Source organism: Anolis sagrei, chromosome 11 (genome assembly GCF_037176765.1).
Source record: "Anolis sagrei isolate rAnoSag1 chromosome 11, rAnoSag1.mat, whole genome shotgun sequence".
Taxonomy (NCBI): Eukaryota; Metazoa; Chordata; class Lepidosauria; order Squamata; family Dactyloidae; genus Anolis; species Anolis sagrei.
Genome location: NC_090031.1, coordinates 2,085,198 through 2,106,252, shown reverse-complemented (window position 1 = coordinate 2,106,252; position 21,055 = coordinate 2,085,198). Strand labels below are relative to the sequence as shown.

At 48.7% G+C, this 21,055-nt stretch overlaps 1 protein-coding gene across 6 annotated transcripts in view; it reads left to right on the top strand.

The window, feature by feature from the left end:
- DAB2IP (DAB2 interacting protein) overlaps window positions 1–21,055 on the top strand; it is a 225,715-nt gene that overhangs the window by 98,304 nt on the left and 106,356 nt on the right. For all 6 annotated transcript variants that reach the window (XM_060757581.2, XM_060757582.2, XM_060757580.2 and 3 more), the window contains exon 3: window positions 20,783–20,904. In XM_060757581.2, coding sequence (XP_060613564.2) covers window positions 20,783–20,904 — 122 coding nt within the window. The remainder of the gene's footprint in view (window positions 1–20,782; window positions 20,905–21,055) is intronic.

The following is a 21,055-nucleotide window of genomic DNA, read 5'->3' as shown; positions in this document are numbered from 1 at the left end:
GAGGAGGAAGAGGAAGGGCAGGTGGTCTCCTTGTCCCGCTTGCCCTTCCTCTTCCTCGTCTCCTCCTGATCCCGGTCTCCTTTTTCTGCTCTATTTCTCCCTTGCGCTGCCTGACGCACGAGTTGCACCTTTTTCCATTTATAGCCACGAAGCCCCTGTCTGTCGGGAGCAGCACAGATGTGGCTCCAGCATGCGCTTGGCCTCAGCCGCACATGGGCCACGCTTGCTGCTAGCCTATCATTCATTTGCTGCATTTGTTTTTGCCTACCTCCGCCAGTGAGATCCCAAAGAGGCACGAGCTGGGACTGGAACTCACCTGGTCTTGGAAGCACCAACGTGGTGGTGGTGGTACCCGTTTCCAAACGCAGGAAAGGGAAACACACGTCCCCCAACGGACCGGGAACGCCTCCGCTCGCCTTCGTTGGGCTACTTTTGAACCACCCTGCTTTCTCTCTCTTTCCATCTTACTTCAATGGCTTGCAAAACTGAGTTTGACATACAAAGTCTTCACTTTCCGAATGCCGCGACCCCTAAATGCAATTCCTCATTGTTGTGTTGACCCCCAACCATCACATTATTTTCCTTGCTACTTCATAACTCTTAATTTTGCCACAGTTATGAATCATCATGTAAATATCTGACATAAACAATGTATTTTCATTCATTCACTAGACCACATTTGGCACAAATACCCCATATGCCCAAATTTGAATACTGATGGGGTTGGGGTTGATTTTGTCCTCTGGGAGTTGTAGTTGCTGGGGTTTAAAAGTGTGTTGTACTATTGTCAATGCTTACGTTATTGTCTCTGTGATTTATTTTAATTGCATGTGTTGTTGTTGTTATTGCTTGTATTGTTGTGTTGTGGGCTTGGCCTCATGGAAGCCGCACCAAGTCCCTTGGGGAGATGGTAGCGGGGTATAAATAAAGTTGTTATTATTATTATTATTATTTTTTATTATTATTATTATTATTATTATTATTATTATTATTATTATTATATATAGTTCCCCTACAAGCAAAGAGCATTCTTAACTCCACCAACAATGGAATTGGACCAAACTTTGCACACAGAACTCTCCTGAACAACAGAAAAAACTGGAAGGATTTGATGGGCATTGATCTTGAGTTTTGGAGTTGTAGTTTACCTCCATCCAGAGACTACTGTGGACTCAAATCATGATAGATGTGGACCAAACTTGGCACGGATACTCAATATGCCCAAATGTGAACACTGGTGGAGTTAGGGGAAATAAGACCTTGACATTTGGGAGTTGCAGTTGCTGGGATTTATAGTTCACCTACAATCAAAGCATTCTTAACTCCACCAACAATGGAAGTGAACCAAACTTGGCACACAGAACTCTCCTGAACAACAGAAAATACTGAAAGGATTTGATGGTCATTGATTTTGAGTTTTGGAGTTGTAGTTCACCTCCATCCAGAGACTACTGTGGACTCAAATCATGATCGATGTGAACCAAACTTGGCACGGATAATATGCCCAAATGTGAACACTGGTGGAGTTTGGGGAAAATATACCTTGACATTTGGGAGTTCTAGTTACTGGGATTGATAGTTCACCTACCATCAAAGAGCATTCTGAACTCCAGCAACGATGGAATTGAAACAGACTTGGCAGACAGAACTCCCATGACCAAGAGAAAATACTGAGTTTGGTGGGCATTGACCTTGAGTTTGGGAGTTGTAGTTCACCTCCATCCAGAGAGCACTGTGGACCCAAACAGTGATGGATCTGGACCAAACTTGGCATGGATACTCAATATGCCTAATTGTGAACACTGGTTGAGTTAGGGGAAATAAGACCTTGACATTTGGGAGTTGCAGTTGTGGGGCTTTATAGTTCACCTGCAATCAAAGATCATTCTGAACTCCACCAATGACAGAATTGAACCAAACTTGGCACACAGAACTCCCAAGATGAACAGAAAATGCAACCCACCTGACACCCCCTGTGCCCCCACCCAGGGGTCCCGACCCCCAGATATACTTCTTTTGAGCTAAAGAGATAATAGAGAATAATTCCATTTGTGTTGCGGACCTGAGAGAAAACACTAGAAGGGTTTGGTGGGCATTGACCTTGAGTTTGGGAGTTGTAGTTCACCTCCATCCAGAGCGCACTGTGGACCCAAACAGTGATGGACCTGGACCAAACTTGGCATGGATACTCAATATGCCTAAATGTGAACACTGGTTGAGTTTGGGGGAAAATAAGACCTTGACATTTGGGAGTTGTAGTTGCTGGAATTTATAGTTTCCCTACAATCAAGGAGCACTTTGAACCCTACCAATGATAGAATTGGGCCAAACGTCCCACACAGAACCCCCATGACCAACAGAAAATACTGTGCTTTCTGATGGTCTTTGGCAAACCCCCTGACACCCCCCTGTGACCCTCCCCAGGGGTCCCAACCCCCAGATATGATTCTTTTCAGCAAAAGAAATAATAGAGAATAGAGAATTCCATTTGTGTTGCGGACCTGAGAGAAAGCTGTTATTTTGAAGAGATCTGACAAAACTCGGGGGCACAACGGGTTAAACCCTTTTGCCGGCAGGACTGAAGACCAACAGGTTGCAGGTTCGAATCTGGGGAGAGTACGAATGAGCTTCACTTCACTTCACTTCACTTCACTTCTTCACTTCCCTTTATTTCTTAATTAGTGGCTCTCCACCAAGGTGCTCCAAACGACTTACAGTCTAAAATAGCATTTACACAATATAAAAATATTCAACATAAAAACATTCAACAGTGAGTATTTGGCAAATTAGATCTGGTTACTTAAATGCACAACCAAACAGCCAAGTCTTGAGTGCCTTTACAAAAGGTCGCAACTCCGACGTTGCTCTAATGTATAGAGGCCATGAGTTCCACAGAATTGGAGCATAGGTCGAAAAAGCTCTACGATGCCTTGTACCTTCCAGGTGTCCCTCCCTCCCTAGGGTTCGGGATGTAGAGGAGATGTTCTGGGTAGATTGAGGTGACCACTGATGGGGAAAAGGAATGAGGCGGTCCCTAAGATATCAAGGTCCTTGGCCATTTTGAGCTCTCAATGTCAGGATCAGGATCTTGGAAGAGATCCGATGTTCTCTTGGTAGCCAATGCAGTTGTTGCAGAATCGGTGTCATATGGGATCTTAGAGATGATCCCTCTAGCAGCCTGGCCGCCACATTTTGGACCATCCAAATCTTCTGGGTTGTTGACTTCGGAAGGCCGGCATAGAAGGCGTTGCCATAGTCCAACCTTGTGGTGACTGTTGCGTGGATGACCGTTGCCAATGCTTCTACCGAAAGGTCGGATGCCCATTTCCTTGCCTGGCGAAGATGAGAAAAGGCCTGCTTCCTTATGGCAGTGATCTGGGCCTCCCTCGTCAGCGATGAGTCCAACACAACCCCTTTAAGGCTTTGAACAGTGGCAGATGGAACGAGAGCATCCCCATCGAAATCAGGCAGAGACTGGGTTAATTCTGGCGGCTGGCCAGGCCAGAGTATCTCAGTTTTTGCAGGATTGCCTTTGAGTCTGCTCGCTCGCAGCCAACTCATCACTGCTTCCAAACACAGCCTAAAGTTCTCAGGAATCGTGGTGGTTGTCCCAGGTTCGAGACGCAAGAGTAACTGGGTATCATCTGCATACTGGGAGCACTCTTGGCCAAAGCTCCGCACCAGTCCAGCCAGTGGTCGGACGTAGATGTCAGTTCCAGCTCCCCATGCACGGGCGTCAGAGAAACTTCCCACAAGGATGGTAAAACATCAAACATCCAGGCAACGTCCCTTGGACAATGTCTTTGCAGACGGCAAATTCTCTCACACCAGAAGCAACTTGCAGTTTCTCAAGTTGCTCCTGATAAGAAGCAAACTTGAGCCTTCCCTCCAGGTGTTTTGGACTCCAACTCCCACAATTCCTAACAGCCTGCCGGCTGTTAGGAATTGTGGGAGTTGGAGTCCAAATCACCTGGAGGAAGAGCTGAAGTTATACTGTGCGGAAGTGAGCTTTGGGCAAAAGGGGGAAAGCAGGAGGAAAAAGGGAAACCGGGGCACTCTAAATGCGGCAGAGAAAGTGGGACGGCGGAGGATTCATCATGGATGAGCTGGGAGTATTGAAGGGTGACGATGCTCCCATTGCGCTCATCCCAAAAGGCCGCTTTGGAAAAGCACCGCGGGGCTTGTTGACACTCTGGTGTCGTCGGCGCATGCCTCCCGCTCCTTCCCTGCTGTCCCAACGGGGCCGCCTCAGCAATATTAAATTATCTCTCATTTCCCGGAGCCCGTGAGGGAAAGGCAGTTCAAAAGCCGGGCTGCGAGGAGAGCTAATAAGGGATATTAATCCTCATTTTATCCGTTTTGATCAGCCTGTGTGGAATCATAATTGTGGTAATAACACTTGACATTTCCTTGGCACTTTCCAGCGCCGTCCGGATGGGTCTCCGAGGGCCGCCCGGATTTAAGGCTGCGACAGCCCTTCTGCCTCCCTTTCTGGCTGGTAATATAGAACCAGAGTCATAGTCGGGACCCCAAGGGTCATCCAGTCCAGCCCTCTTCTTTCTGCAGGGCAGGAAAAGCATAATCCAAACACCCCTGGCAGATGGCCACCCAGTCTCAATCGTAATAATAATAATAATAATAATAATAATAATAATAATAATAATGGCATCCAAGCCAGAATAGAAAAGTTGACGACAGATCCCAAGTGTAGACTCTGCAAGGAAGCGGGCGAAATGATACATCCCATCCTCAGCTGCTGCAAGAAGATCATGGACAGACTACAAGCAGAGGCACAACGCCATTGCTTAGATGATGCATTGTGCCACAAAGACCATCTGCCTGCGACAAAGAACTGGTCGGAAAAAGTTACAGAGAATGAACTCGTCAAGCTACTCTGGGACTTCTGGATTCAGACAGAGTTTTGGAGGACAAGACTCCTGACCTCATGATTGTGGGGAAAAACAAAGTGTGGGTTGTCGATGTTGCAATCCCATGAGACAGCAAGGTTGAAGAGAATCAACTGGAAAAGCTGACACGATATGAGGATTTAAAGATCAAACTGCAAAGACTCTGGCACAAGCCAGTCAAGGGGGTCCCAATGGTGATCGGCACACTGGGTGCAGTGCCTCAAGACCTTGGCCTGCACTTAAACACAATCGGCGCTGACCAAATCACCTCCTGTCAGCTGCAAAAGGCCGCCCTGCTTGGATCTGCACACCTTATTCGCTGATACATCACACAGTCCGACATGGGATCCAATACAACAGCCAGCAGAGTGATCTTGTTATGTTATAAATATGTGAGAGGAAGCCACAAGGAGGAGGGAACAAGCTTCCTTTCTTCTTCCCTGGAGACTAGGACGCAATGGAACAATGGCTTCAAACTACAAGAGAGGAGATTCCATCTGAACATGAGGAAGAACTTCCTGACTGTGAGAGCCGTTCAGCAGTGGAACTCTCTGCCCCGGAGTGTGGTGGACGCTCCTTCTTTGGAAGCTTTGAAACAGGGGCTGGATGGCCATCTGTCAGGGGTGATTTGAATGCAATATTCCTGCTTCTTGGCAGAATGGGGTTGGACTGGATGGCCCAGGAGGTCTCTTCCAACTCTTTGATTCTAGGATTCTATGATCTATGTATTATGTAATAATAATAATAATAATAATAATAATAATAATAATAATAATAGAATTGGAAAAGACCCCATGGGCCATTCCGTCCAACCTGCTGCTGCCTTCATGCAGGGAAAGCACAATGCAAGCACCCAGGACAGATGGCCACCCAGCCTCAATAGTAGTAGTAGTAGTAATAATAATAATAGTTGGAGGAGACCCCAAAGGCCATCCAGTCCAATCATCTTCTGCCAGGCAGGAAAAGCACCATCAAAGCACCCCCGACAGATGGCCATCCAGCCTTAATAATAGTAGTAGTAGTAGTATTAGTAGCAATAGGGTTGTTGTTGTAGTAGTAGTAGTAGTAGTAGTAATAATAATAGTTGGAGGAAACCCCAAAGGCCATCCAGTCCAATCATCTTCTGCCAGGCAGGAAAAGCACCATCAAAGCACCCCCGACAGATGGCCATCCAGCCTTAATAATAGTAGTAGTAGTATTAGTAGCAATAGGGTTGTTGTAGTAGTAGTAGTAGTAGTAGTAGTAATAATAGTTGGAGGAGACCCCAAAGGCCATCCAGTCCAATCATCTTCTGCCAGGCAGGAAAAGCACCATCAAAGCACCCCCGACAGATGGCCATCCAGCCTTAATAATAGTAGTAGTAGTATTAGTAGCAATAGGGTTGTTGTAGTAGTAGTAGTAGTAGTAGTAGTAATAATAATAATAGTTGGAGGAGACCCCAAAGGCCATCCAGTCCAATCATCTTCTGCCAGGCAGGAAAAGCACCATCAAAGCACCCCCGACAGATGGCCATCCAGCCTTAATAATAGTAGTAGTAGTATTAGTAGCAATAGGGTTGTTGTTGTTGTTGTTGTTGTTGTTGTTGTTGTTGTAGTAGTAGTAATAATAATAGTTGGAGGAGACCCCAAAGGCCATCCAGTCCAATCATCTTCTACCAGGCAGGAAAAGCACCATCAAAGCACCCCCGACAGATGGCCATCCAGCCTTAATAATAGTAGTAGTAGTAGTAGTAGTAGTAGTAATAGGGTTATTGTAAGTTTTTTCGGGCTATATGGCCATGTTCTAGAGGCATTATCTCCTGATGTTTCACCTGCTTGTATGGCAAGCATCCTTAGAGGTAGTGAGATGCAGGCGAAACGTCAGGAGAGGATGCCTCTAGAACATGGCCATATAGCCCGAAAAAACTTACAACAACCCAGTGATTCCGGCCATGAAAGTCTTCGACAATACATAATAATAATAGTCGGACGGGACCCTCAGAGGCCATCCAGTCCAACCCTCTTCTGCCATTATTCAAGAAAAACACCATCAAAGCACCCCTGACAGATGGCCATCCAGCCTTTGCTTAAAAGTAGGAGTTTCCATTGGACTCCAAGGCAGAGAGTTCCACTGCTGAACAGCTCCGGTCTTTTGTACCCATGGCCCCATTGAGTCCCAGTGTCCAGGGCATCGGAACACAAACCTGCACCCTCTTCCTTCCTTGGGGCAGCCTTTCCTGTGTTGAAGCATGGCTCTCGTGCCCCGTCCCAGATGTGCTCGTCCATCATGCTGGGAGTCCAGTCTGGAGAACCAGGGCTTGGGACCACACGTTTATTTATTTATTTATTTATTTGGTTTACTTCTACCCCGCCCTTCTCACCCCGAAGGGGACTCAGGGCGGCTTACAACAACAAGGCACAATTCGATGCCCGTATCACACAACAGTAATAAAACAAAATAGCATAAATTAGCAATCAAACCACAATTCTACATTGTATCTATAAACCGATAAAACCAATAAGACCAATAAAAATCCATACAAACCAATACAAACCAATTACTCCTTGTTGTCGGTCAGCGTTCACTATCTCATAGTTCAAATTCAAATTCCACAATTGTCAGCCCTGTCCTATTCGTCTGGCTGTCCTTATCTAGTTAGTAGATTGCCCGAAGACCTGGTCCCACAACCACATCTTTACCCTCCTCCTGAAGGAAAGGAGGGATGTTGACGCCCTACTTTCCCGCGGGAGTGAGTTCCACAGGTGAGGGGCCACCACTGAGAAGGCCCTGCTCCTCGTCCCCACCAACCTCACTTGGGATAGCGGTGGGGTCGAGAGCAGGGCCTCCCCAGATGATCTCAAACTCCGGGGTGGGACGTAGAGGGAGATACGTTCGGACAGATACATTGGACCGGAACCGTTCAGGGTATTGTAGATCAAAACCAGCACCTTGAATTGAGCTCGGAACTGAACCGGCAGCCAGTGGACATGACACAGCAGTGGGGTGGTGTGCTCCCTGTTTGTCGCTCCAGTGAGTAATCTGGCTGCCGCTCGCTGGACCAGTTGAAGTTTCCGAACCGTCTTCAAGGGCAACCCCACGTAGAGTGCGTTGCAGTAGTCTATTCGGGGATGTAACAAGAGCGTGGACCACTGTGGCCAGATCAGACTTCCCAAGGAACGGGTGCAGCTGGTGCACGAGTTTTAATTGTGCAAAAGCTCTCCCAGCCACCGATGAAACCTGGGTTTCCAGGCTCAGCGATGAGTCCAGGATCACTCCCAAGCTGCGAACCTGCGTCTTCAGGGGGAGTGTCACCCCATCCAACACAGGTTGTCACCCTATGCTCTGTTTGACGTTGTGTCCCAGCGGCCCTGCTGTGAGCCATGCACGAACCCCAGGGGAGGCTCTTGCACCTGAGTCCACCTTGCAGGGCTATTGTGGAGATGATGTAGAATTGCTCCAACACCTTTCCGCCTCCACGTCATTGTCCTTCCCCATGCGGACTTCTTGGGGCAGGCGATTCTTCCTGGAATGCCTGGCACCGCCTTGCAGGGGTGTCGCTTGTGCCTCTTCTCAAGCCCATTCCCTTCCGCCGTGCACTGCCTGCTTTGCACATCGGGGTGACATTGATTTCTGTCTCCTCTTTTCCAACTTCAGTTTCCATGGTGACAGGATTCGGTTTCTCCTGCCGCCGCCGCTGCTGCTGTTGCTGCCGAGCCTTTTTCTCCAGTTCAGCGCATTCTGGGAAGAGAGGGGCCATTCGGGGAGGGCATGTGCGCCTATGCGCCCGCCTGAGAGTGCGGAGTGTGCCTCTGCATGCACACCCATCCGTCTCCCTCCTTACGCTCCCGGGCTTCATTCTCTCTCAGAGGCAGACCTTGATCACAATGGCCAAGGTCTTGCCATGCCCAATATATATATATTCGGGGGTGGGGGGTGGGGTGGAAAATGGCTATTCATAACCATTTGGAAAAACCAGGAATCTCCACAAGCTTTTGGAAGTGCAATCATTTTGGAGATTAATTGCCATTCGCACTATTTGGAGTAATCATAACCCTTTGGAAATGCAAGGCCTTGTTAGAGATCGTAACCTTTTGCAAAGTATGATCTTCCTGAGAAGAGTTAAAAACTCTCTTGAGTCAACCTTCTCCTTAGCAGTTAATATCCACAAGTATGCATGCAAGACAATTAGGTTTCTCAACTGTTAGACTGATATTCTACTGAAAGCATATTGCTTCTAAAATGGAGTCTGAGTCCTCACCAATCCCAGATCCGATCACATAGTCTGCAACCCCTCTCTATTTAGGTGACACAGGGCATCTTCCTTAGAATCTTAAGTCATTCTCTAAAGCATCTCTCTGGTCTGGGAGTCTAAGAGAGTCTCTGTCTAGTCTGAAAGTCCCATGGAGTCTGAGTCCTCACCAATCCCAGATCCGATCACATGGTCTGCAACCCCTCTCTATTTAGGTGACACAGGGCATCTTCCTTAGAATCTTAAGTCATTCTCTAAAGCATCTCTCTGGTCTGGGAGTCTAAGAGAGTCTCTGTCTAGTCTGAAAGTCCCATGGAGTCTGAGTCCTCACCAATCCCAGATCCGATCACATGGTCTGCAGCCCCTCCCACAACATAATAGTTAAGGAAAACGGTCCATATTCTAAAGCATCTCTCTGGTCTGAGAGTCTAATAGAGTCTCTGTCCAGTCTGAAAGTCCAATGGAGTCTGAGTCCTGAACAATCCCAGATCTGGTAACATGGTCTGCAGCCCTTCCCACAACATAATAGTTAAGGAAAACAGTCCATAATCTAAAGCATCTCTCTGGTCTGGGAGTCTAATAGAGTCTCTGTGTAGTCTGAAAGTCCAATGGAGTCTGAGTCCTGAACAATCCCAGATCTGGTCACATGGTCTGCAGCCCCTCCCACAACATAATAGTTAAGGAAAACAGTCCATATTCTAAAACATCTCTCTGGTTTGAGAGTCTAATAGAGTCTCTGTCTAGTCTGAAAGTCCAGTGGAGTCTGAGTCCTGAACAATCCCAGATCTGGTCACATGGTCTGCAGCCCCTCCCACAACATAATAGTTAAGGAAAACGGTCCATATTGTAAAGCATCTCTATGGTCTGGGAGTCTAATAGAGTCTCTGTCCAGTCTGAAAATCCAATGGAGTCTGAGTCCTGAACAATCCCAGATCTGGTAACATGGTCTGCAGCCCCTCCCACAACATAATAGTTAAGGAAAACAGTCCATATTCTAAAGCATCTGTCTGGTCTGAGAGTCTAATAGAGTCTCTGTCCAGTCTGAAAGTCCCGTGGAGTCTGAGTCCTGAACAATCCCAGATCTGGTAACATGGTCTGCAGCCCCTCCCACAACATAATAGTTAAAGAAAACAGTCCATATTCTAAAGCATCTCTCTGGTCTGAGAGTCTAATAGAGTCTCTGTCTAGTCTGAAAATCCAATGGAGTCTGAGTCCTAAACAATCCCAGATCTGGTAACATGGTCTGCAGCCCCTCCCACAACATAATAGTTAAGGAAAGCATCTCTCTGGTTTGGGAGTCTAATAGAGTCTCTGTGTAGTCTGAAAGTCCAATGGAGTCTGAGTCCTGGACAATCCCAGATCTCGTCATATGGTCTGCAGCAAAATAGATCTGCATCCAATAGGACAAATAGATCATGGGGAATTGATGAATGATATGAAAAAGAATAGAATAAACAAAAATTGGCAAGTTAATAAGCACTTTCCAATGGACGGATCAATAAAAATGGGAGGAGTTAAAGAGTAAGTGCGGAGAAAGAAACCGGCCTGTCCTAACCAAAGGGCTTGAATTAGGAAAACAAGGCTCAGTCTCCCAACTGAGATGGAGATAATGGGCATGGAGCTGAAGCCCTGCATGGAATCCAAGTGTGCACGACGAATACAGGATAGGTGGGAGCACAGGACGCATTGGACTTTGAGGTGCACCAAATCTATGCGCTTGTCTCGCAGGTGGGGAAGCGCCAATGTTTGCATTCAGCAGGGAAGGTGGGCGAGAAGATGGATGGATGGATGGATGTTGCGTCCTCCTCCTCCTCCTGTGTTTCGAACGTGCCTCCTTTCCCTCCCGGGACTCCGCAATTAAATTAGCGAAAACAATATGTTGCTCCCATGCCATCTTCCCCGAGAAGACGGCTCAATAGTTATGCAATTGTCAGAAGCGGCGCACTTTGCTTATCGTATTAGGAGAAGAAAACAGGCCCAGTTATTAAACATTGTCGGAGGGACTGGAGATATTACCAAAAAGAGAAGCGAAGGAATTGATGGGTTTTGCAAGAGACGAGACCGATGGGGTCTTGCTTCATTTCAGAAGCTCTTGCGGGAAATTTGGATGGAACTGCGGCTGCCTCAAGCCCTGGGAAAGGAAGCAGCAACACTGGGTTTCTTTTGCTCTTTCTAGTTCAGGGCAAAGTCTGGCTGCAACATCCAGGCGCATGTCAGGTGGTGCAATACCAGCTAAAGAGTGTAATTTCTCCAGTGGTGTAGGGCACAGACACCCCGTGATAATGCGGCATGTCTCATTCAGAGCCACATCCACTGTTTTAGCGTGGTGAGATGTGTTCCACACTGGGCATGCATACTCAGCAGCAGAGTAGCATAGCGCAAGGGCAGATGTCTTCACTGTGTCTGGTTGTGATCCCCAGGTTGCGCCAGTCTTGTTGTACAATCTTGTTTCTACACCCACTTTTTGCTTGATGGTCAAGCAGTGCTTCTTGTAGGTCAGAGCACGGTCCAGAGTGACTCCCAGGTATGTGGTTGTGCTGCAATGCTCCAGTGGGATTCCTTCCCAGGTCATCCTCAGAGCTCAAGATGCTTGTGTATTCTTAAGGTGAAAAGCACACGTCTGCATTTCAGATGGATTCGGAATCAGCTAGTTTTCCTTGTAATAGGCAGTTAGAGCACCTAAAGCTTCAGAGAGCTTCTGTTCAACCATTTCCAAGCTCCCCGCTTGGGCGGTGATGACATGATCATCAGCATAGATGAAACTCTCTGTCCCTTCTGGCATTGGCTGGACATTTGTGTAAATGTTAAACATGGATGGAGTAAGCTGGCTTTCCCTGTAATAGGCAGTAAGAGCACCTCAAGCTTCAGAGAGCTTCTGTTCAACCTTTTCCAAGCTCCCTGTTTGGGTGGTGATGGCATGGTCGTCAGCATAGAGGAAACTCTTTGTCCTTTCTGGCAGTGGCTGATTATTTGTGTAAATGTTAAACATGGATGGAGTAAGCTGACTTTCCCTGTATTAGGCAGTAAGAGCACCTAAAGCTACAGAGAGCTTCTGTTAAACCATCTCAAAGCTCCCTACTTGGGTGGTGATGGCACGATCGTCAGCATAGAGGAAACTCTCTGTCCCTCCTGGCAATGGCTGGTCATTCTTGCATGTATCTCATGAAATAGCCCAGAGAGAGGACTTGAGTCTAAATCCAAATTCCATTGATGCTTCATAGACACAATTCTATAAATGAAGTTGATGTTGTACACCACATTTTATCATAATGTTGCACGTGAAACAACTTTGTGAACATCGGAGCATCAGAAAGCGAAGGCATTGCTGCCTCGTCCACCTTTTTGGATCAGGAAGCACTTTGGATTCGGGATGCTCAATCTATCTCGAGAGGCCCAAAACAAGGCAAGGCCCGTGGGTGCCCTTGCACCTGAAGCAGACGTCTCCAGCGTCCCGCTATCAATCTTCTTTTTTCCTCCTTCAGCCAGTTCCATCTGCCCTTTAAGGCCAAGACAAGCGGAATGATTCACCGCTGAAAGCCGGTGCTCCAGCCGGGATGATGATGCTTGACGAAAAGTGTTGTCGAAGTTTGGATTTATGGCAGGGCGAATAAATTTCTGTCAGCACCGGGTTATTATCTCCTTTAATCTCAAGGCGTCTCCTCTCCTCGCCGTCGTTGTCTGGGGTCTCAAAAGCCTGCCTCTGATTTGGATCTACGGCTCTCCGCCGGGGAATAAATCTCCCGTGTTCCCTGCGGAACGAATGCACAAGATGCTTAAGCATGACACGGATGAGAAGAAGGCTTCTTCCAGTGCTGCAATCGTGTCAAGGCTTCCAGCTTTTCAGTGGACGGAGACAGCAAGAGGGACTCTAGGTGGAAACGGTGATGGGACTAATGTGGCCTTTACCTGGTTCGTTGGTTGGCTACCTCCTGGCCACAATGGCCTCCCTTGGCACAGAATGCCCAGAGGAATGGACCCACAAATCCAACTCTATCTATAGTTGAAGGCTTTCATGGGTGGAATCACTGAGTTGTAAGTATTTCAGACTGCATGGCTGTGTTCCAGCAGCATCCTCTCCTGATGTTTTGCCTGCATCTGTAGCTAATGGCATTCTCAGAGGTCTGCTGCAGGTGAGGCAAGTATTTTGAGGGACTCCCAAATGCAGCAGCATTGCCCAGACACAAGCAAAGAGCATGAAAGCCACTGCAGACTGATCCAACCAGAGAAGTCAGGACCCGATGAACCCACTGGGACACGGAATATTATTTGGGAACGCAGAAATGCTGGACCACTTTCACAACCATCATGCCATTGAAATCCACAAGAAGCACGTGGACAATTTCAACAGAAAGGAAGAAAAGGAACACAGTCTGGCTCCCAGTATTAAAAAACACCAGAATTGGAGCAGTAAATAAACACTATTTGGAAACAGGGGGACTCCAGACAGCAAACAACCAAGTGCCAGTGAACACCTCCCAAGCAGATGGTGCCTCCAGGCAACAAAAGCCAGGTACCTCTATGGAAATAGCCTTACTGATTGACTTTGCAGCTGCAAGACTACTCAGTGCTAATCAAGCTTGCTAATTGCAACATTCCCATGTGCTTTTAAACAGGGGGATTCCAGACAGCAAACCATCAAGTGCCAGTGAACAATCTCCCAAGCAGAGGATGCCTCCTGGCAACAGAGGCCAGGTTAACTCTATGCAGAGAGCCTCACTGATTGACTTTGCAAACTTCATGGCTACTCAATGCTAATTGCTAATTACCACATTCACACTTGCTTCAAACAGACAAGGGCTCTTTCTCCACCTTGGACATTATTACACACACACATGTGTATATGCATGCACATAGCTTATATAAATAAAACTATAACATAGCCCCAAAACCACTGGACGAATTGACACCAAATTTGGACACAATCCACGCCTCAGAGGCCAACGAGTGACCCTCACTCAGAAAAACACTGAAAAATACAGCAGAAGAGATTTAAAAAGGCCAAAAAAACCTTAAAAAACATTACAATGCATGCGCGTGCACACGCACACACACATATATGCAGGCATACATATATACACATATACATAAATATACACACACACATATATATACACACAAAACACAGACTGGGCCACAGCAATGTGTGGCAGGGGACGGCTAGTGTGTGTGTGTGTGTGTGCGTGTATCCATACACACTCCACTTACTTGATTTACATCAGATCCTATGAAGATGCCATTATCCACAGATGTAGGCGAAATGTCAGAAGAGAATGCTACTGGAACATGGCCACACAGCCCGGAAAACTCACAGCAACCCACCGACTCCTATCCCTTGCCTCCAGAGCACATATGTTGATGTCACTGGGCTGCAGGTAGAGTAGAGATGATACCTGTCTGAAATGTATTGAAGTCGTTTCCATCTCAATGGCGACCCTAAGACCATGGAGTTTCCATCTTCAGAGAGGGGTCCGCCTTCCTCGGGGTCTCCCATTGAGTCTCCATGGCCAAGCAAGGATTCGAATCCTCCGCTTCAGCTCCCTTTCCCTCCCCCGCACTGGCCAAAACCACTCTCCCAGTCTGCATGGCAGCTGGGGGATACTGGGGGTTATGAGGTCAAACTGGAGAGAAGAAGAGTATGGCCCCCTTGGAGGGAATATGGGAGGCAGGTGAATAGTAATGAGAAGGACTATTAATAGTAATCATAGTAATCTGACGGAGTGCGATTTCTGTGGCCTGCCCCCTCTTCCCCCGCCTCTCCTCCCTCACTTTCCCCCAAAAGGTGTAGGTGTTGAGGAACGAAGCCGAGCCAGACTTCCTCAACAGTGACTAATATCCGCCTGGGTGCGTAGGAGAGCGGCTGTGCCCGCGCCAGTCAGCCTTTGAAGGGTGTCAACAGGGAAGGAAGCTCCAGGAAAGTCGTGTTTGGGTTGGAATCCTCGGAGAACAGGTGCAAGGGAGGGAGGGATCCCCTCCAAAGTGTGATGCTTCTTAAGGAGGTTTCCACAGCCACATTCATTCAGAACAGGACTAGGCCAACTTGGGCCCTCCCTCCAGGTATTTTGGACTCCAACTCCAACAATGTGGGTTTGCAGATGATCCCTTGACTGACCGAAGTGTCTAGTTCCAAGAGGTCAAAGGCATGGGCCAACTTGAGCCCTCTCTCCAGCTGTTTTGGACTCCAACTCCCACAACGTGGGTTTGCAGATGATCCCTTGACCGACCGAAGTGTCCAGTTCCAAGAGGTCAAAGGCATGGGCCAACTTGGGCCCTCTCTCCAGGTGTTTTGGACTTCAACTCCCACAAAGTGGGTATGCAGATGATCCCCTGATTTACTGAAGTGTCCAGTTCCAAGAGGTCAAAGGCATGGGCCAACTTGGGCCCTCCCTCCAGGTGTTTTGGACTCCAACTCCCACAACGTGGGTATGCAGATGATCCCTTGATTGACTGAAGTGTCCAGTTCCAAGACGACCAAGGCATGGGCCAACTTGGTCCCTCCCTCTAGGTATTTTGGACTCCACCTCCCACAATCTGGGCATGCAGATGATTCCTTGACTGATCGAAGTGTCCAGTTCCAAGAGGACAAAGGCATGGGCCAACTTGGGCCTTCCCTCCAGGTGTTTTGGACCTGAACTCCCATAACATGGGTATGCAGATGATCCCTTGATTGACTGAAGCGTCCAGTTCCAAGACGACCAAGGCATGGGCCAACTTGGTCCCTCCCTCTAGGTATTTTGGACTCCACCACCCACAACCTGGGTATGCAGATCATCCCTTGACTGACTGAAGTGTCCCGTTCTTAGAGGACATAGGCATGGTCCAACTTCATCCATCCCTCCATGTGTTTTGGAGTCCCAACTCCCATAATGTGGGTATGCAGATGACCCCCTGATTCACCAAAGTGTCCAGTTCCAAGCATTGAAGTCCATGCTTTTTCTAGTCTCACCCAGACAGATCGCAAGGGAAATTACTCTTTGTGTTGCTGACGGAACTGAAGTTGTCTTGCCTGGGTTTCAGGCCTCATTGTCTCCTGGTTCTGAGGGGTCCAAACTATGTGTTGATATACCTCTGGCTCATCCTCACAAGGACCAAAGCAAACTGGAGTCCAGTGTAGATCAGGATGTATCCAAACCCTGCCAAACTGTAAGTCAGTGTTTCTCAACCTGGGGGTCGGGACCCCGGGGGGTTGCCAGGGAGTGTCAGAGGGGTTGCCAAAGACCTTCAGAAAATACAGAATTTTCTGTTGGTTGTGGAGGTTCTGTGTGGAAAGTTTGGCCCAATTCTATCGTTGGTGGGTTTCAGAATGCTCTTGGATTGTAGGTGAACTATAAATCCTTGAGAAGCCAGACTTTGCCACTGTCTTTGTCGCCACTCTGGTTACATCTTGAATAGACTACTACAAGTTTGTAGTTTGGGCACCTGATGCTCCATCGAGGGTTGCCTTGGAGCTTCAGGAAAGTCGTGTTTGGGTTGGTATCCTCAGAGAAGAGGTGCGAGGGAAGGATCCCTCCAAAGTGCGAGGCTTCACGAGGAGGTTCCCACAGCCACATTCATCCAGAACAGGCTTGAGCCAACTTGGGCCCTCCCTCCAGGTGTTTGGACTCCAACTCCCACAACGTGGGTATGCAGATGATCCCTTGACTGACCAAAGTGTCCAGTTCCAAGAGGACTAAGGCATGGGCCAACTTGGGCCCTCCCTCCAGGGGTTTTGGACTCCAACTCCCACAACATGGATATGCAGATGATCCCTTGATTGACTGACGTGTCCAGTTCCAAGAGGACAAAGGCATGGGCCAACTTGGGCCCTCCCGCCAGGTGTTTTGGACTCCAACTCCCACCATTCCTTTTCCCTTTCCTTTTCTGCTTAAGTGGCTGAGGCGGAAAAGGAAGGGGCCTGAGGCTGTGAAGGATTCTGGGAGTTGAAATCCAAAACACCTGTTTGTTTGTCCATGCCTGCTTCCAGGGATTCATGGCCAGAATCCCTGGCTTGCTGTGCATTTTCTGGGCTGTTGGGTTGCAACCTGGTGGCCATCAGTAAAGCCTTGGGGGGGGGGGGTCCATGTGTATCTATCTATCTATATAACTCTATATCTCTTATCTATACATGTGTTTATATATTGTGGCAAAACGTTTGACAATCTCAAATGGCATCCTCCCCGCTTTCCCTTCTTTCCTCATACTTTGCACAAGGCATTGTGTATAATTTCCGAAGGTGCTCCGTAGCCATGGTGATACGGAAGGTATAATTACCTCTGTCAGGAAAGGCAGGTAGATAAGATGGAGAGCCAAGTGCAGCTGTGTCCGTCCGTCCATCCTTCCGCCCTTTTTCCCTGCCTTCCTTCCGAATGTGGATATGGGGCCCGTGGGTGGACAAGGCCACTGGAGTTTGCTCCATTTTCCTTCCTTCCTTCCTTCCTTCCTTCCTTCCTTCCTTCCTTCCTTCCTTCCTTCCTTCCTGAAATCTCTCCCAGCTCCGAGCCATGAGCCCCAGCGGACACATCCAGGGGCAGCCGTGGTTTGGTCCCACCCAAAATAGTTCAACTTTGGAATTGGGACAGCCTTTGGCAGGTGTCACCCTTCGAGCATCGAGCTCAGGCCTGGGCCAACTTGGGCCTTTTCTCCAGGCGTTTTGGACTTTAACCCCCACAATTCAATGATGGGAGTTGAAGTCCATGCTTGATCTCGTATCACCCATGCCCTGATTGACCAAAGTGTCCAGTTCCAAGTGTTGAAGTCCATGCTTGATCTAATCTCACCCAGATAGATCACAAGGGAAGTTACTCTTTGTGTTCCTGAGGGAACTGAAGTTGTATTGACTGTGTTTCAGGCCTCGTCCCCCGGTTCCAAGGGGGCCAAACCATGCGTTGATATTCCTCCGGAGCATCCTCACAAGGACAAAAGAAAAACGGAGTCCACTCTAGATCAGGATTTATCCAAAGCCTGACAAACTGTAAGTCAGTGTGTCTCAACCTGGGGATTCGGATGTGGGTATGCAGATGATCCCCTGATTGACCAAAGTGTCCAGTTGCAAGAGGAAAAAAGCATGGGCCGACTTGGGCCCTCCCTCCAGGTGTTTTGGACTCCAACATCTACAACATTGGTATGCAGATGACCCCTTGACTGACCAAAGTGTCCAGTTCCTTCAGGACAAAGGCATAGGCCAACTTGGGCCCTCCCTCCAGGTGTTTTGGACTCCAGCTCCCATAACATGGCTATGCAGATGACCCCTTGACTGACCAAAGTGTCCACTTCCAAGAGGACCAAGGCATGGGCCAACTTGGGCCCTCCCTCCTGGTGTTTTGGACTCCAACTCCCACAACATGGCTATGCAGATGATGTCCTGATTGACCGAAGTGTCTAGTTCCTTGAGGACCAAGGCATGGGCCAACTTGAGCCCTCCCTCCAGGTGTTTTGGACTCCAGCTCCCATAACATGGCTATGCAGATGACCCCTTGACTGACCAAAGTGTCCACTTCCAAGAGGACCAAGGCATGGGCCAACTTGGGCCCTCCCTCCAGGTGTTTTGGACTCCAACTCCCACAACATGGGTATGCAGATGACCCCTTGACTGACCGAAAAGTCCAGTTCCTTCAGGACAAAGGCATGGGCCAACTTGGGCCCTCCCTCTGGGTATTTTGTACTCCAACTCCCACAACGTGGCTATGCAGATGATGCCCTGATTGACTGAAGTGTCCAGTTCCAAGCGTTGAAGTCCATGCTTGATCTAGTATCACCCAGACAGATCTCAAGGGAAGTTACTCTTTGTGTTGCTGATGGAACTGAAGTTGTCTTGCCTGGGTATCAGGCCTCGTTGTCTCCCAGTTCCAAGGGGGCCAAACCATGCGTTGATATTCCTCTGGCTCATCCTCACAAGGACGAAAGCAAACAGAAGCCCAGTGTAGTTCAGTATTTATCCAAACCCTGCCAAACTGTCAGTGTTTCTCAACCTGGCGGTCAGGACCCCTGGGGGGTTGCGAGGGAGGGTCAGAGGGGTTGCCAAAAAAACCATCTGAAAATACAGAATGTTCTGTTGGTTGTGGGGGTTCTGTGTGGAAAGTTTGGGCCAATTCTATTGTTGGTGTGATTCAGAATGCTCTTGGATTGTAGGTGAACTATAAATCCTTGAGAAGCCAGACTGTGCCACAGTCGTACCCACTCTAGTTACATCTCGAATAGACTACTGCAACGTGCTCTACTTGGGGCTGCCTTTGAAGACTGTTCGGAATCTCCAAATGGCCCAACGGGCAGCAGTTGGTTGATCACCAGAGCAGCATACAGGGCGCACACTCCCCCACTGCTACGTCAGCAACACTGGCTGCTAATCTGCTTCCGAGAACAATTCAAAGTGCTGGCTTTGGCCCATAAGGCCCTAAACAGTGCTGGCCTAGCTTCCTTGTCCATACACATCTCCCTGTACGAACCCTCTCGGAGGTTAAGATTGGCTGAGGAGGTCCCACTCTTGCAAGCACCCTTGCAAGCACGACTGTCAGGAATGACTTGAGAAACTGCAAGTTGCTTCTGGAGTGAGAGAATTGGCCACGACGTTGCCCAGGGGATGCCCGAATGTTTTGATGTTTTCTCATCCTTGTGGGAGGCTTTTCTCATGTCCCTTCATGAGGAGCTGGAGCTGATAGAGGGAGCTCATGGGCACTCTCCCCAGATTCGATCCTGCAACCTGTCTATCTTTGGTCCTGCCGGCACAGGGGTTTAACCCACTGCGCACAACTGGTGGGAATGAGGGACAGGGCCTTCTCAGTGGTGGCTCCTCAGCTCCCCCGTGAAATCAGATCCGCTCCCTCCCTCCTGTTCTTGAAATAGAAAGTCACAACTTGGCTATGGGACCAAGCATTTGGAGAGTAATGCAGTGGAATAGGCAGCTAGGAAGGGATTGTCATGCAATGGGAACGGCTCCTGGATGATGATTTCAAGTCTCCGTGTTAGACTTTTAATAGTTTATTTCATGTATTGATATGTTATGATTTTTTATTGATTTTAAGGTATAATGCATATTGTATTTGTATGTTTTATGTTTATTGTGGGAGGGAATTCTTTCCAATTTGGAGGCCACTCTGAGTCTGTCAAAATACAGTAAATAGGTAAATAAAGACACCTGAGTCTTCCTTTCCCGAATGAAGGAGTGGTGCGTCCCTTGAGGCGGTTCCTTTGCAGTTTGGGCACCTGATGCTCCATCGAGGATTGCCCAGGTGTGCCAAGTTTGGGGGCCCAAGTGCTACAGGTGTCACGAGGAGGGAGGGTCTTTCGAGGGACACAATGTGGGGCTTTGGTGGCCTTGGGGGGGGGGGGTGGCAAGAGGTCAGCCTTTGTAGCAGTGTGCCGGGGATGTGCCGCATCCGCCTCATTGATGCTGCTGCTGCTTGGGTGCTGGGTGGGTTTCTAAGGGGGGGGGGATGCAAGCGGGTGGTTGCCAAGGAAACAGAGGCTTCGGGAGTCTCGCGCCGCCACCACCACCGATGTTGCCATCATCGCTCTCCGGCCCTCTCTCTCTCTCTCGCTCTCTCTTTCTGTCTCTCGGAGCAGAGCTGGGCGGATTCTGAACATCGGACTGAGAGGCAGCCGGCAGCCCAGTGTGAGGGGTGCCACCGTGCCGGTCCCATTAACCGCGCTTTTCCTCCCTCCCTTTCGCCCCCAGGGCTTCCTCAGCCGCCGCTTCAAGGGCTCCATCAAACGGACAAAGAGCCAGCCCAAGCTCGACAGGAACGGCAGCTTCCGGCACATTCTCCCTGGCTTCAGGACCACCCTGGACAATGAGAGGTAAGGCGATGGGGCATCATTAGGGCATTTGTGGGGCAGAGGGAGGGCATCCACCCACCCGTTCATCCATCCATCCTTGGGGGTTTGGCTCTGCCCAATGGCACCTGGTGACGATGGTGAAGCCTTGAGGCGGTGCTGGGCTCCGAACAAT